Genomic DNA, 18009 nt, shown 5'->3' on the forward strand with positions numbered 1-18009 from the left:
CATGTCTGTCACATCTACAACATGTCTATCACATCTACACCATGTCTACCACATCTACAACATGTCTATCACATCTACAGCATGTCTACCACATCTACAACATGTCTATTACATCTACAGCATGTCTATCACATCTACAACATGTCTGTCACATCTACAACATGTCTATCACATCTACAGCATGTCTACCACATCTACAGCATGTCTATCACATCTACAGCATGTCTACCACATCTACAACATGTCTATCACATCTACAGCATGTCTACCACATCTACAACATGTCTATTACATCTACAGCATGTCTATCACATCTACAACATGTCTGTCACATCTACAACATGTCTGTCACATCTACAGCATGTCTATCACATCTACAGCATGTCTACCACATCTACAACATGTCTATCACATCTACAACATGTACAGTACCCGCAACGTTATTCTTGACATGATAAACGATAGAACACGATAGGATAGGATACATGCACGATACGATAGGATACACGCACGATACGATAGGATACACGGTAAACCTGATAAACGCAAAACCTGATAAACGATCTTCACGATAGACCTGATAAACGCAAAACACGATAAACAATCTTCACGATAAATGGAAAACCTGATAGAAATGTTGTAAATTTAGAAACAATTTAAACAGAACGAAAGTTTGATACGTACAAAATAATTACATTATGTTGATAATAATATTGGAGGATTTCAATACTCAATATATACCTAAAGCATATCATTTATTTATCCACGGTTGTACTTTTTTTTTTTTTTTTTTTTTTTAAATTCTATTCATTGTTTTTATAGCATTATTACAGCTAAAATCCGGAAGCTAAACTATATACGGTACTGAATGCATTATTTGATATCTATATGAATTTTCTCAGCCAATGATTCTAAAACGTATATTGTCACTTTGAATGTTTAATATATAAATCATACAGGGAGTGATTGACTTTTGTCTTGCTTAACGTCTCGCTCGAGAATATTTCACTCATATGTAGACGTCACCATGACCGGTGAAGAGCTTTTAAATTTAGGCTTATGCTCGGCAGTTATGGCCATTGAGCAGTGAGGTTTTTTTTAGCGTGCCACACCTACCGTGACACGGGGCGTCTGTTTTTAAGGTCATCTCGGAGGACCCGGGGCATTCACACTTGATGTCGAGCGTTTAGCAATTAAACAGGAAATTAACAAAATGTAATATAATGTAGTGATATCATGCTTCAATAGCTCTCTTATTCTAATGTCTATTATCTTGGATATCAAATAAAACCAAGTAATATTTTGTTTGTAGCGAGGAGGGGGGTTATTTTGCATCAAGCTCGGAGTTCACCGCTCATTCAACAACTACAATTATTTTCATAATGACCGCTTTAAATACAATCCACTGCACTACACCATATGTTAGATGTTTCTACACTATGAGTGATAATTGATAGTCATAAGTAATTGGAACATATTTATATTAATTAATATTTTGTTAACAAAAAATAAATAAACTATTAAAAACATATAATGTACGGAACCTGGCTTGATTTAAAGTCGCAATTTAGAAACGCTTTAAAATGTTTGTGTTTAGCATGTAAAAAATTCAAATAATCATCAAAACTAGCATAAATTTCCAGTATCTACACGTACGACTATTGGTATATGTGTACATGTACAAATAAAAAAACAAAAAACAAAAAAAAAACAACGATCACAGCTGAATCGTGCCCATTTGAGCAGAATTTTGGGAGATGCAATATACCCTTGCACTCTTTTAAAACTTAATCTTCTAAATGTGTGAAATACAATGTCCCTGAGAATGTTTACTGTCAAAACACGGGTGATACACAAAATCTGAGATAGATAAGAACGCGCACAAGTTCAGTAGTTGGTATATAAGTTGAATACAGGTGAACAAAATCGGAAGAAAAAGAACCATTATTAAAATATATGTAATAAACAATGTAATTTACTGATTTTTCCTTTCAGATCGAAACTTTCTATTTCTTTGTTAGTGTTAATTACAAATAATGTTCCTAGACAAGGAAATGTTTATGAACTCCAGATGAAGGAGCTTTCAGTTTTACTGTCCTCGGTTTGCTCGGCAAACCACTGCCTATTTTCCAGACTACTTAGAATGAAATTGTGATAGATTTTCACCATCTCTGGACAGGCATATAGCTCTTTTTCTGCCTTAAAATTAACAGCTTTATGTTCTCTTTCAAAAATACTGTCTTTCCTCGATTCCTAAAAATAGCTTCTTTAACAAAACGAATAAAGCTTTCGGAAAGTATCTTACTTTTTCATTAGATTTAATATACGATCCCAATAGTTTCCGAAGCTACACGATAAATGATTTTCATGATAAACGGAAAATCTGATACATGCAAAATACGATACACGATAGACCTGATAAACGCAAAACACGATAGAAAACGGAAAACCTGATACACGATAGGATAGGATACACGCACGATACAATAGGATACACGCACGATACGATAGGATACACGCACGATAGGAATGTCAAGAATAACGTTGCGGGTACTGTATATCACATTTACAACATGTCTGTCACATCTACAGCATGCCTATAAGGAATGCTTAATCACATCTACAACATGTCTATCACATCTACAACATGTCTACCACATCTACAACATGTCTATCACATCTACAACATGTCTATCACATCTACAGCATGTCTATCACATCTACAACATGTCTATCACATCTACAACATGTCTGTCACATCTACAGCATGCCTATCACATCTACCACATGTCTATCACATCTACAGCATGTCTATCACATCTACAGCATGCCTATCACATCTACCACATGTCTATCACATCTACAACATGTCTACCACATCTACAACATGTCTACCACATCTACAGCATGCCTATCACATCTACAGCATGTCTGTCACATCTACAACATGTCTATCACATCTACAGCATTCCTACCACATCTACAACATGTCTATCACATCTACAACATGTCTACCACATCTACAGCATGTCTATCACATCTACAGCATGTCTATCACATCTACAGCATGTATATCACATCTACCACATGTCTATCACATCTACAGCATTCCTATCACATCTACAACATGTCTATCACATCTACAACATGTCTATAAGGAATGCTTAATCACGTCTACAATATGTCTATAAGGAATGCTTTTATGTTATTTTAACATTGAAAGTAATATGCATTGTATTAAATTTTGTATCAAATTAATAATTTCATTTTTTAAATTATTTGTATTAAGCATCATTCCTCCACTTTACATGGTGGCATTTTTTTCTGTTGTCTTTTTTGTTTGTTTATTTGAAATAAGACCAATGTACTTTGGATGTTTTTCTGACCTCTGATGATCGATTGTATGAAACATGACTGAGATGTTTCACTGTTTTTCAGACATCAGTGACGTTCAGAATGTCAAGGACCCACTGACTAAGGTCAAGGTCGGATTGGTATCCAAGGATGACACTCCTGTCTCTTTAAGGGAAGCCCACATCCGTGCAAAGTTGAAGGATTTAGCTGGGGAGGTAAAGCAAGCACAACATGTTATAATTATGTCAGAGTGGATTTAGCTGGGGAGGTAAAGCAAGCAAAACATATTACAATTATGTCAGAGACTGCAATCTTAGTAGCTATATTGCTAATGCTATTTTAAGGTGATTGTTGATGAAGATGTAGCTATATTGCTAGACTATAGTGGAGATGATTGTTGATGTAGATGAAGCTATATTGCTAGACTATAGTGGAGGTGATTGCAGATGTAGCTATATTGCTAGACTATAGTGGAGGTGATTGTTGATGTAGCTATATTGCTAGACTATAGTGAAGATGATTGTTGATGTAGCTATATTGCTAGACTATAGTGAAGGTGATTGTTGATGTAGCTATATTGCTAGACTATAGTGAAGATGATTGTTGATGTAGCTATATTGTTAGACTATAGTGGAGGTGATTGTAGATGTAGCTATATTGCTAGACTATAGTGGAGGTGATTGTTGATGTAGTTGTAGCTATATTGCTAGACTATAGTGGAGATGATTGTAGATGTAGCTATATTGCTAGACTATAGCGGAGGTGATTGTTGATGTAGCTATATTGCTAGACTATAGTGAAGATAATTGTTGATGTAGCTATATTGCTAGACTATAGCGGAGGTGATTGTTGATGTAGCTATATTGCTAGACTATAGTGAAGATGATTGTTGATGTAGCTATATTGCTAGACTGTAGTGGAGGTGATTGTTGATGTTGGTGTAGCTATATTGCTAGACTGTAGTGGAGGTGATTTTTGATGTTGGTGTAGCTATATTGCTAGACTATAGTGGAAGTAATTGTTGATGTAGCTATATTGTTAGACTGTAGTGGAGATGATTGTTGATGTAGCTATATTGCTAGACTATAGTGGAGGTAATTGTTGATGTAGTTATATTGCTAGACTATAGTGAAGATGATTGTTGATGTAGTTATATTGCTAGACTATAGTGAAGATGATTGTTGATGTAGCTATATTGCTAGACTATAGTGGAGGTGATTGTTGATGTAGCTATATTGCTAGACTATAGTGGAGGTGATTGTTGATGTATTTATATTGCTAGACTATAGTGAAGATGATTGTTGATGTATTTATATTACTAGACTATAGTGGAGATGATTGTTGATGTAGCTATATTGCTAGACTATAGTGGAGGTAATTGTTGATGTAGCTATATTGCTAGACTATAGTGGAGATGATTGTTGATGTAGTTATATTGCTAGGCTATAGTGGAGATGATTGTTGATGTAGCTATATTGCTAGACTATAGTGAAGATGATTGTTGATGAAGATGTAGCTATATTGCTAGACTATAGTGGAGGTGATTGTTGATGAAGATGTAGCTATATTGCTAGACTGTAGTGGAGGTGATTGTTGATGTAGATATAGCTATATTGCTAGACTATAGTAGAGATAATTGTTGATGTAGTTATATTGCTAGACTATAGTGGAGATGATTGTAGATGTAGCTATATTGCTAGACTATAGTGGAAGTGATTGTAGATGTAGCTATATTGCTAGACTAAAGTGGAGGTGATTGTTGATGTAGTTGTAGCTATATTGCTAGACTATAGTGAAGATGATTGTTGATGTAGCTATATTGCTAGACTATAGTGGAGGTGATTGTAGATGTAGCTATATTGCTAGACTAAAGTGGAGATGATTGTTGATGTAGTTATATTGCTAGGCTATAGTGGAGGTGATTGTTGATGTAGATGAAGCTATATTGCTAGACTGTTGTGGAGATTATTGTTGATGTAGATGTAGCTATATTGCTAGACTATAGTGGCGATGATCGTTAATGTAGATGAAGCTATATTGCTAGACTGTTGTGCTCCATTCCAGCTATGTCTCTGTACATGTTTTTGTCAAATGACTCACTATAATGTGAAATTCAATACTTGTATAACCTTAGTGTATACAATGTTTCTAGTACAACTAATCCTTTTGTCAGGTTGTAGTCCTACAAGAATACTACTAATCCTTTTGTCTGTAGTCCTACAGTAATACCACTAATCCTTTTGTCAGGTTGTAGTCCTACAAGAATACTACTAATCCTTTTGTCTGTAGTCTTACAGTAATACCACAAATCCTTTTGTCTGTAGTCCTACAGTAATACCACTAATCCTTTTGTCTGTAGTCCTACAAGAATACTACTAATCCTTTTGTATGTAGTCCTACAGTAATACCACAAATCCTTTTGTCTGTAGTCCTACAGTAATACCACTAATCCTTTTGTCTGTAGTCATACAAGAATACTACTAATCCTTTTGTATGTAGTCCTACAGTAATACCACAAATCCTTTTGTCTGTAGTCCTACAAGAATACCACTAATCCTTTTGTCTGTAGTCATACAAGAATACTACTAATCCTTTTGTATGTAGTCCTACAGTAATACCACAAATCCTTTTGTCTGTAGTCCTACAAGAATACCACTAATCCTTTTGTCTGTAGTCCTACTAGAATACCACTAATCCTTTTGTCTGTAGTCCTACAGTAATACCACTAATCCTTTTGTCTGTAGTCCTACAAGAATACCACTAATCCTTTTGTCTGTAGTCCTACAAGAATACCACTAATCCTTTTGTCTGTAGTCCTACAAGAATACCACTAATCCTTTTGTCAGGTTGTAGTCCTACAGGAATATTACAACATGAGTGACCAAGCCCTGGAGGCTAAATACGTGTTTCCGTTGGATGACATGGCCGCAGTGTGTGGGTTTGAGGCCTTCATTAACGGTAAACACATTATAGGGGAGGTCAAAGAGAAGGAGACCGCCCACAAAGAATACAAGCAGGCCATACAGGAGGGACACGGAGCGTATCTCATGGACCAGGACGAGGAAACGCCTGTAAGTCAAAAAATCCAGGAAATATACTTTAAAAATATTGTAAATATACTTTAAAATACTGTAAATATACTTTTAAAATACTGTAAATATATTTAAGAAATACTGTAAATATACTTTAAAAATACTGTAAATATACTTTTAAAATACTGTAAATATGCTTTTAAAATACTGTAAATATACTTTAAAATACTGTAAATCTACTGAGAAATACTGTAAATATACTAAAAATACTGTAAATATACTTTTAAAAATTATTGTAAATATACACACAAAAAATACTGTAAATATACCCCAAAAAAACAACAACCGTAAATATATTTTAAAAAATACTGTAAATATACTTTAAAAAAAATACTTTAAATATACTTTTTAAAATGCTGTAAATATGGGAGGGGCATGGACCAGGACGAGGAAATGCCTGTAAGTCAAAAAATACTGTAAATGTATGAGGGGTGTATCTCTTGGACCAGGACAAGGAAATTCATCCTACAGGGAAGCATCTCATGACACTTTTGTTTTGTATGATGTCACAATGAATCTTCTCATGACAACATTAAAGCCTTTAAATACATGTGTATATGTTGTTGGGGAAAATGTCACAAGTTTTAGAGGAAGTACCAAATACTGCTTGAATTTGATTTGTTTATGAAGAAATCAGTTAGTCAATGATTCAGCCTGAAGTTTGATAGTTTACATTGTGGTTCCACTTTTTATTTATTTGAATTTGTTAATGTTATGGGAAATGTATTTTTATGGTGTAAATTACAGATCACTTCATGAAATGTTATGTGAACAAAAATTTAGAGTTTTAACACATCCCTATGATGTAATTTAATTGTGATTCATTTGGAGAAAACATGTGAAGAAAAGATTAGGGACAGGTCACTGTAGTTCAGTGGTAGTGTAAACATTAGGGACTGCGCAGCAGGGTTAAGGTGTCCCGAGTAAAGTTAAAATAATCATCATAAAATGTACCTCGGTGCACTTCATACTATATGACGTCACAATATAAAAGTACGTCACGACGTACAGGTCTATAGTTGTATCACGGGGAAAATGTCATAATATTTTCTCGCTATTTATTGCCGTTATCTAGTGTTCAAGCTGTACGTGTTTTAATCTGTTTGTCAGATGATCCCCCCCCCCTAAATTTCTTCAATAATATATAAGTCTCATATATTTATATATAATATGTGAACGAAAGACTGTAAAGTAATCTTTACATCACTTTGTGACCTTGATATCGCCCCCGATGTGTATAGTCATTTAGAATAAAGAAAACCAACGCATGTACATATCGACTCGTTACAGGTGAAAGATGACGATATTTTATTTCGACCTAGGCATATTCAGAAAGGTAACTAGTTGCAGATTTAGGATTTTGATACGGAAAGTACAATATTTTGCCTCGTTTAGATACGATTTGGATGTGAATGTGGAAAATGCCCAACATTTGAGTTGAGATTATGGAAATTGCTATATTTGAGAGGATATTGTACCGATCCGTATCACTCTTTAAATTTACTATATTAATGTCGACATATCAAGCCCAAGCTGCAAATGGTTTGAGTGCATCTTTCACCTGGAACGAGGTGATAAACAGCTAAAAGTCTAGCGGATAAAAATAGCTCTACGTCACTTGTATGACGACGTAATAGGTAAGCAAAGGATTTCCCCACGTGATACAATGTTTGTTAATGTATTGACAAACGATTTTTACTAAAAATATGCGACGCTTGAAAGAATCTTACTTTTATATGAATATGCTGTTATTGCTTGTTATTTTACCCGGGACACCTTAACCCCGCTGTGTGGTCACTGTAGCTCAGTGTAAACATTAGGGACCGGTCACTGTAGCTCAGTGTAAACATTAGGGACCGGTCACTGTAGCTCAGTGTAAACATTAGGGACTAGTCACTGTAGCTCAGTGGTAACATTAGGGACTGGTCACTGTAGCTCAGTGGTAGAGTGTAAACATTAGGGACCGGTCACTGTAGCTCAGTGGTAGAGTGTAAACATTAGGGACCTGTCACTGTAGCTCAGTGGTAGAGTGTAAACATTAGGGACCGGTCACTGTAGCTCAGTGGTAGAGTGTAAACATTAGGGACCAGTCACTGTAGCTCAGTGGTAGAGTGTAAACATTAGGGACCGGTCACTGTAGCTCAGTGGTAACATTAGGGACTATTCACTGTAGCTCAGTGGTAGAGTGTAAACATTAGGGACTATTCACTGTAGCTCAGTGGTAGAGTGTAAACATTAGGGACCAGTCACTGTAGCTCAGTGGTAGAGTGTAAACATTAGGGACTGGTCACTGTAGCTCAGTGGTAACATTAGGGACCGGTCACTGTAGCTCAGTGATAACATTAGGGACTATTCACTGTAGCTCAATGGTAGAGTGTAAACATTAGGGACCGGTCACTGTAGCTCAGTGGTAGAGTGTAAACATTAGGGACCGGTCACTGTAGCTCAGTGGTAACATTAGGGACTATTCACTGTAGCTCAGTGGTAGAGTGTAAACATTAGGGACTATTCACTGTAGCTCAGTGGTAGAGTGTAAACATTAGGGACCAGTCACTGTAGCTCAGCGGTAGAGTGTAAACATTAGGGACTGGTCACTGTAGCTCAGTGGTAACATTAGGGACCGGTCACTGTAGCTCAGTGGTAACATTAGGGACTATTCACTGTAGCTCAATGGTAGAGTGTAAACATTAGGGACCGGTCACTGTAGCTCAGTGGTAGAGTGTAAACATTAGGGACCGGTCACTGTAGCTCAGTGGTAGAGTGTAAACATTAGGGACCGGTCACTGTAGCTCAGTGGTAACATTAGGAACCGGTCAGTGTAGCTCAGTGGTAGAGTGTAAACATTAGGGACCGGTCACTGTAGCTCAGTGGTAACATTAGGGACTATTCACTGTAGCTCAGTGGTAGAGTGTAAACATTAGGGACCAGTCACTGTAGCTCAGTGGTAACATTAGGGACTATTCACTGTAGCTCAGTGGTAGAGTGTAAACATTAGGGACTATTCACTGTAGCTCAGTGGTAAAGTGTAAACATTAGGGACCAGTCACTGTAGCTCAGTGGTAGAGTGTAAACATTATGGACTGGTCACTGTAGCTGAGTGGTAACATTAGGGACTGGTCACTGTAGCTGAGTGGTAACATTAGGGACTGGTCACTGTAGCTCAGTGGTAGAGTGTAAACATTAGGGACTAGTCACTGTAGCTCAGTGGTAGAGTGTAAACATTAGGGACCGGTCACTGTAGCTCAGTGGTAGAGTGTAAACATTAGGGACCGGTCACTGTAGCTCAGTGGTAGAGTGTAAACATTAGGGACCGGTCACTGTAGCTCAGTAGTAGAGTGTAAACATTAGGGACCAGTCACTGTAGCTCAGTGGTAACATTAGGGACTATTCACTGTAGCTCAGAGGTAGAGTGTAAACATTAGGGACTGGTCACTGTAGCTCAGTGGTAGAGTGTAAACATTAGGGACCGGTCACTGTAGCTCAGTGGTAGAGTGTAAACATTAGGGACCGGTCACTGTAGCTCAGAGGTAGAGTGTAAACATTAGGGACTGGTCACTGTAGCTCAGTGGTAACATTAGGGACCGGTCACTGTAGCTCAGTGGTAGACTGTAAACATTAGGGACCGGTCACTGTAGCTCAGTGGTAGAGTGTAAACATTAGGGACCGGTCATTGTAGCTCAGTGGTAACATTAGGGACTATTCACTGTAGCTCAGAGGTAGAGTGTAAACATTAGGGACTGCTCACTGTAGCTCAGTGGTAGAGTGTAAACATTAGGGACTGCTCACTGTAGCTCAGTGGTAACATTAGGGACCGGTCACTGTAGCTCAGTGGTAACATTAGGGACCGGTCACTGTAGCTCAGTGGTAGAGTGTGTGCTTCGTATTCAGGAGTTCGAGTCTTGCTTGTGCCATGGCCACATCAAACTAAAGATGTAAATATACATGTAGGCAGTGATTGTTCCTTCAAACTAAAGATGTAAATATACATGTAGGCAGTGATTGTTCCTTCAAACTAAAGATGTAAATATACATGTAGGCAGTGATTGTTCCTTTGCCAAACGCTTGGCCTTTAGAAGTGAGAATCACGGGTCTTTCCATAACGACCTTAAAAACAGAGGTCCTGTGTACAGTTGCAGCAGGTGTTGGCACAATAAAGAAACCTCACTGCTACGACTCTGAGCGCTAAGCATAGGTCTAAATTTGTGGTACTTCACCTTCAGCTGGTGATGTCTCAATAGGAGTGAAAAATTCTCGATGGAATGTAAAACAAATATATTAGGGGAGGGGGCAAGTGGCTGTTTGAATTACAGGGTTTACATGTTGTAAGTACATGTTTTTTTCTGTTGGCTTGTTTCAGGAAGTGTTTACCGTGAGTGTTGGAAACCTTCCCCCGCAGGCGGTGGTCATCATTAAAATCACCTACGTCACGGAACTTCAGGTGGATGGTGAATTGATCAATTTCCGTCTCCCAGGGAGCGTGGCGCCATGGAAAAAAAAATATGTAGATGCTCCGGAATTTAAAGACAAGGTCTGTGATTTACAGAATGATGCTCTGTGTTCATATTGAAGTAGAATCTTCAGTTTCACGTGTGTATTGAATGGTAAAATTGTAAACAGAAAAAAGTTCTCATAAAGTCAAAGAAACACAGTCAGTGTTGTGTAAAATAGAAATATAAGGAAAAACTTCATTCTGACACAAAGAGAGAGAGAGAGAGAGAGAGAGAGAGAGAGAGAGAGAGAGAGAGAACTGCAGTGGAAGTTTGAGATATATATCTCGGTGGACTGAAGTACATCTCCTGTTTATGAACAAGTTTTCACTACAGCACTGTAGCAATTATAACACGTACATTCATTGCATTATATGTGCAGTAATGGTAAATGTAACATTAGTTGATGTGAGGTGAAGAGAAGGAAAGGGAATTTAATGATCTGACTTATCTCCCCTTGTTTCCAGGACTGGGACACAGTGCAGGTGTCGGAAACAGACTGCAGTATAGACGTGTATATTGACATGCCATTCGACATCAGAAGTCTCGAATGTCCAACACACAAAGTACTGGTCAAGGTAATGTTTATCAGATATAGTACTGGTCAAGGTAATGTCCATCACATAAAGTACTGGTCAAGGTAATGTCCATCTGATAAAATACTGGTCAATGTAATGTACATCTGATAAAATGCTGATCAAGGTAATGTCCATCAAATAAAATACTGGTCAAGGTAATGTCCATCAAATAAGATACTGGTCAAGGTAATGTCCATCAAATAAAATACTGGTCAAGGTCTATTACACAATGTACTGACAGGTGATGTCTATTAAACAATGAACTAAGATTGTGGTAACTGTGACACTCTGTATAGAGCTACCACTATGATTGTGGTAACTGTGACACTCTGTAGAGATCTAAGATTGTGGTAACTATGACACTCTGTAGAGAACTAAGATTGTGGTAACTATGACACTCTGTAGAGAACTAAGATTGTGGTAACTGTGACACTCTGTAGAGAACTAAGATTGTAGTAACTGTGACACTCTGTAGAGAACTACCACTAAGATTGTGGTAACTGTGACATTCTATAGAGAACTAGGATTGTGGTAACTGTGACACTCTATAGAGAACTAAGATTGTGGTAACTGTGACACTCTGTAGAGAAGTACCACTAAGATTGTCATAACTGTGACATTCTATAGAGAACTAAGATTGTAGTAACTGTCACACTGTAGCGAATTAAGATTGTGGTAACTGTGACACTCTGTAGAGAACTACCACTAAGATTGTGGTAACTGTGACACTCTGTAGAGATCTAAGATTGTGGTAACTGTGACACTCTGTAGAGAACTAAGATTGTGGTAACTGTGACACTCTGTAGAGAACTACCACTAAGATTGTGGTAACTGTGACACTCTGTAAAGAACTAAGATTATGGTAACTATGACATTCTGTAGAGAGCTAAGGTTGTATAACTGTGACACTCTGTAGAGAACTAAGATTGTTGTAACTGTGACATTCTGTAGAGAACTACCACTAAGATTGTGGTAACTGTGACACTCTGTAAAGAACTAAGATTATGGTAACTATGACATTCTGTAGAGAGCTAAGGTTGTATAACTGTGACACTCTTTAGAGAACTAAGATTGTAGTAACTGTGACACTGTAGAGAATTGAGATTGTGGTAACTGTGACACTCTGTAGAGATCTAAGATTGTGGTAACTGTGATACTCTGTAGAGATTTAAGATTGTGGTAACTGTGACACTCAGTAGAAATCTAAGATTGTAGTAACTGTGACACTCTGTAGAGAACTAAGATTGTAGTAACTGTGACATTCTGTTGAGAACTAAGATTGTGGTAACTGTGACACTCTGTATAGAACTACCACTAAGATTGTGGTAACTGACATTCTATAGAGAACTAAGATTGTGGTAACTGTGACAGTGTAGAGAATTAAGATTGTGGTAACTGTGACACTCTATAGAGAACTAAGATTGTGGTAACTGTGACACTGTAGAGAATTATGATTGTGGTAACTGTGACACTCTGTAGAGAACTAAGATTGTCGTAACTGTTACTCTGTGGAGAACTAAGATTGTGGTAACTGTTACACTCTCTAGAGAACTACCGCTAAGATTGTGGTAACTGACACTCTATAGAGATCTAAAATTGTGGTAACTGTGACACTCTGTAGAGAACTAAGATTGTGGTAACTGTGACACTCTGTAGAGAACTAAGATTGTGGTAACTGTGACATTCTGTAGAGAACTAAGATTGTGGTAACTGTGACACTCTGTATAGAACTACCACTAAGATTGTGGTAACTGACATTCTATAGAGAACTAAGATTGTGGTAACTGTGACAGGTTAGAGAATTAAGATTGTGGTAACTGTGACACTCTATAGAGAACTAAGATTGTGGTAACTGTGACACTGTAGAGAATTATGATTGTGGTAACTGTGACACTCTGTAGAGAACTAAGATTGTCGTAACTGTCACTCTGTGGAGAACTAAGATTATGGTAACTGTTACACTCTCTAGAGAACTACCGCTAAGATTGTGGTAACTGACACTCTATAGAGATCTAAAATTGTGGTAACTGTGACACTCTGTAGAGAACTAAGATTGTGGTAACTGTGACACTCTGTAGAGAACTAAGATTGTGGTAACTATGACACTCTGTAGAGAACTAAGATTGTGGTAACTGTGACACTCTACAGAGAATTAAGATTGTGGTAACTGTGACATTCTGTATAGAGCTACCACTATGATTGTGGTAACTGTGACACTCTGTAGAGATCTAAGATTGTGGTAACTGTAACACTCTACAAAGAACTAAGATTGTGGTAACTATGACACTCTGTAGAGAACTAAGATTGTGGTAACTGTGACACTCTGTAGAGAACTAAGATTGTGCTAACTGTGACATTATCTGGAGAACTGTTTTTAAAGCCCATAGTAAATGACTTTTTGTAGAGACCTGTATGTACCTTTGTTAAATATAAGATATTTAGAAGTCATTGTGTATGAGATTGTCATTAAACATTTTGTAGAAAACTGCCACGAAGGCTGTGGTGAGGATGAAAGATGAGCAGACAATTAATGATGGCTTCCAGCTTTTGATTGGTTTAGCTGAGATACATGTCCCACGGATGTGGGTAGAGACAGATGAAGGAGAATCTCAGGTATACACACCACACTGTGAGGAATCACTGATACACACACCACACTGTGAGGAATCACTGATACACACACCACACTGTGAGGAATCACTGATACACACACCACACTGTGAGGAATCACTGATACACACACCACACTGTGAGGAATCACTGATACACACACCACACTGTGAGGAATCACTGATACACACACCACACTGTGAGGAATCACTGATACACACACCACACTGTGAGGAATCACTGATACACACACCACACTGTGAGGAATCACTGATACACACACCACACTGTGAGGAATCACTGATACACACACCACACTGTGAGGAATCACTGATACACACACCACACTGTGAGGAATCACTGATACACACACCACACTGTGAGGAATCACTGATACACACACCACACTGTGAGGAATCACTGATACACACACCACACTGTGAGGAATCACTGATACACACACCACACTGTGAGGAATCACTGATACACACACCACACTGTGAGGAATCACTGATACAAACACCACACTGTGAGGAATCACTGATACACACACCACACTGTGAGGAATCACTGATACACACACCACACTGTGGGCAATCACTGATACACACACCACACTGTGAGGAATCACTGATACACACACCACACTGTGAGGAATCACTGATACACACACCACACTGTGAGGAATCACTGATACACACACCACACTGTGGGCAATCACTGATACACACACCACACTGTGAGGAATCACTGATACATACACCACACTGTGAGGAATCACTGATACACACACCACACTGTGAGGAATCACTGATACACACACCACACTGTGAGGAATCACTGATAAACACACCACACTGTGAGGAATCACTGATGCATACACCACACTGTGAGGAATTACTGATACACACACCACACTGTGAGGAATCACTGATACATACACCACACTGTGAGGAATCACTGATACATACACCACACTGAGGAATCACTGATACAAACACCACACTGTGAGGAATCACTGATACACACACCACACTGTGAGGAATCACTGATACACACACCACACTGTGAGGAATCACTGATACACACACCACACTGTGAGGAATCACTGATACACACACCACACTGTGAGGAATCACTGATACACACACCACACTGTGAGGAATCACTGATACACACACCACACTGTGAGGAATCACTGATACACACACCACACTGTGAGGAATCACTGATACACACACCACACTGTGAGGAATCACTGATACACACACCACACTGTGAGGAATCACTGATACACACACCACACTGTGAGGAATCACTGATACACACACCACACTGTGGGGAATCACTGATACAAACACCACACTGTGAGGAATCACTGATACATACACCACACTGTGGGGAATCACTGATACACACACCACACTGTGAGGAATCACTGATACACACACCACACTGTGAGGAATCACTGATACATACACCACACTGTGAGGAATCACTGATACACACACCACACTGTGGGGAATCACTGATACAAACACCACACTGTGAGGAATCACTGATACATACACCACACTGTGAGGAATCACTGATACACACACCACACTGTGAGGAATCACTGATACATACACCACACTGTGAGGAATCACTGATACACACACCACACTGTGAGGAATCACTGATACACACACCACACTGTGGGCAATCACTGATACACACACCACACTGTGAGGAATCACTGATACACACACCACACTGTGAGGAATCACTGATACACACACCACACTGTGAGGAATCACTGATACACACACCACACTGTGAGGAATCACTGATACACACACCACACTGTGAGGAATCACTGATACACACACCACACTGTGAGGAATCACTGATACACACACCACACTGTGAGGAATCACTGATACACACACCACACTGTGAGGAATCACTGATACACACACCACACTGTGGGGAATCACTGATACAAACACCACACTGTGAGGAATCACTGATACACACACCACACTGAGGAATCACTGTTACACACACCACACTGTGAGGAATCACTGATACATACACCACACTGTGGGGAATCACTGATACACACACCACACTGTGAGGAATCACTGATACACACACCACACTGTGAGGAATCACTGATACACACACCACACTGTGAGGAATCACTGATACACACACCACACTGAGGAATCACTGTTACACACACCACACTGTGAGGAATCACTGATACACACACCACACTGTGGGGAATCACTGATACACACACCACACTGTGAGGAATCACTGATACACACACCACACTGTGAGGAATCACTGATACATACACCACACTGTGAGGAATCACTGATACACACACCACACTGTGAGGAATCACTGATACACACACCACACTGTGGGGAATCACTGATACAAACACCACACTGTGAGGAATCACTGATACAAACACCACACTGTGAGGAATCACTGATACATACACCACACTGTGAGGAATCACTGATACACACACCACACTGTGAGGAATCACTGATACATACACCACACTGTGAGGAATCACTGATACATACACCACACTGTGAGGAATCACTGATACACACACCACACTGTGAGGAATCACTGATACATACACCACACTGTGAGGAATCACTGATACACACACCACACTGTGAGGAATCACTGATACACACACCACACTGTGAGGAATCACTGATACACACACCACACTGTGAGGAATCACTGATACACACACCACACTGTGAGGAATCACTGATACACACACCACACTGTGGGCAATCACTGATACACACACCACACTGTGAGGAATCACTGATACACACACCACACTGTGAGGAATCACTGATACACACACCACACTGTGAGGAATCACTGATACACACACCACACTGTGAGGAATCACTGATACACACACCACACTGTGAGGAATCACTGATACACACACCACACTGTGAGGAATCACTGATACACACACCACACTGTGAGGAATCACTGATACACACACCACACTGTGAGGAATCACTGATACACACACCACACTGTGGGCAATCACTGATACACACACCACACTGTGAGGAATCACTGATACACACACCACACTGTGAGGAATCACTGATACATACACCACACTGTGAGGAATCACTGATACACACACCACACTGTGAGGAATCACTGATACACACACCACACTGTGAGGAATCACTGATACACACACCACACTGTGAGGAATCACTGATACACACACCACACTGTGAGGAATCACTGATACACACACCACACTGTGAGGAATCACTGATACACACACCACACTGTGGGCAATCACTGATACACACACCACACTGTGGGCAATCACTGATACACACACCACACTGTGAGGAATCACTGATACATACACCACACTGTGAGGAATCACTGATACACACACCACACTGTGAGGAATCACTGATACACACACCACACTGTGAGGAATCACTGATACACACACCACACTGTGAGGAATCACTGATACACACACCACACTGTGAGGAATCACTGATACACACACCACACTGTGAGGAATCACTGATACACACACCACACTGTGAGGAATCACTGATACACACACCACACTGTGGGCAATCACTGATACACACACCACACTGTGAGGAATCACTGATACACACACCACACTGTGAGGAATCACTGATACACACACCACACTGTGAGGAATCACTGATACAAACACCACACTGTGGGGAAGCACTGATACATACACCACACTGTGAGGAATCACTGATATACACACCACACTGTAAGGAATCACTGATACAAACACCACACTGTGGAGAATCACTGATACACACACCACACTGTGGG

At 39.3% G+C, this 18009-nt stretch overlaps 1 protein-coding gene across 8 annotated transcripts in view; it reads left to right on the forward strand.

Moving 5' to 3' along the window:
• Positions 1-18009, forward strand: part of LOC125677683 (protein mono-ADP-ribosyltransferase PARP4-like) — a 162474-nt gene that overhangs the window by 28336 nt on the left and 116129 nt on the right. For all 8 annotated transcript variants that reach the window (XM_056159644.1, XM_056159648.1, XM_056159645.1 and 5 more), the window contains exons 14-18: positions 3439-3569; positions 6201-6425; positions 10804-10974; positions 11401-11511; positions 13993-14124. In XM_056159644.1, coding sequence (XP_056015619.1) covers positions 3439-3569; positions 6201-6425; positions 10804-10974; positions 11401-11511; positions 13993-14124 — 770 coding nt within the window. The remainder of the gene's footprint in view (positions 1-3438; positions 3570-6200; positions 6426-10803; positions 10975-11400; positions 11512-13992; positions 14125-18009) is intronic.

Source organism: Ostrea edulis, chromosome 3 (assembly GCF_947568905.1).
Source record: "Ostrea edulis chromosome 3, xbOstEdul1.1, whole genome shotgun sequence".
Classification (NCBI taxonomy): domain Eukaryota; kingdom Metazoa; phylum Mollusca; class Bivalvia; order Ostreida; family Ostreidae; genus Ostrea; species Ostrea edulis.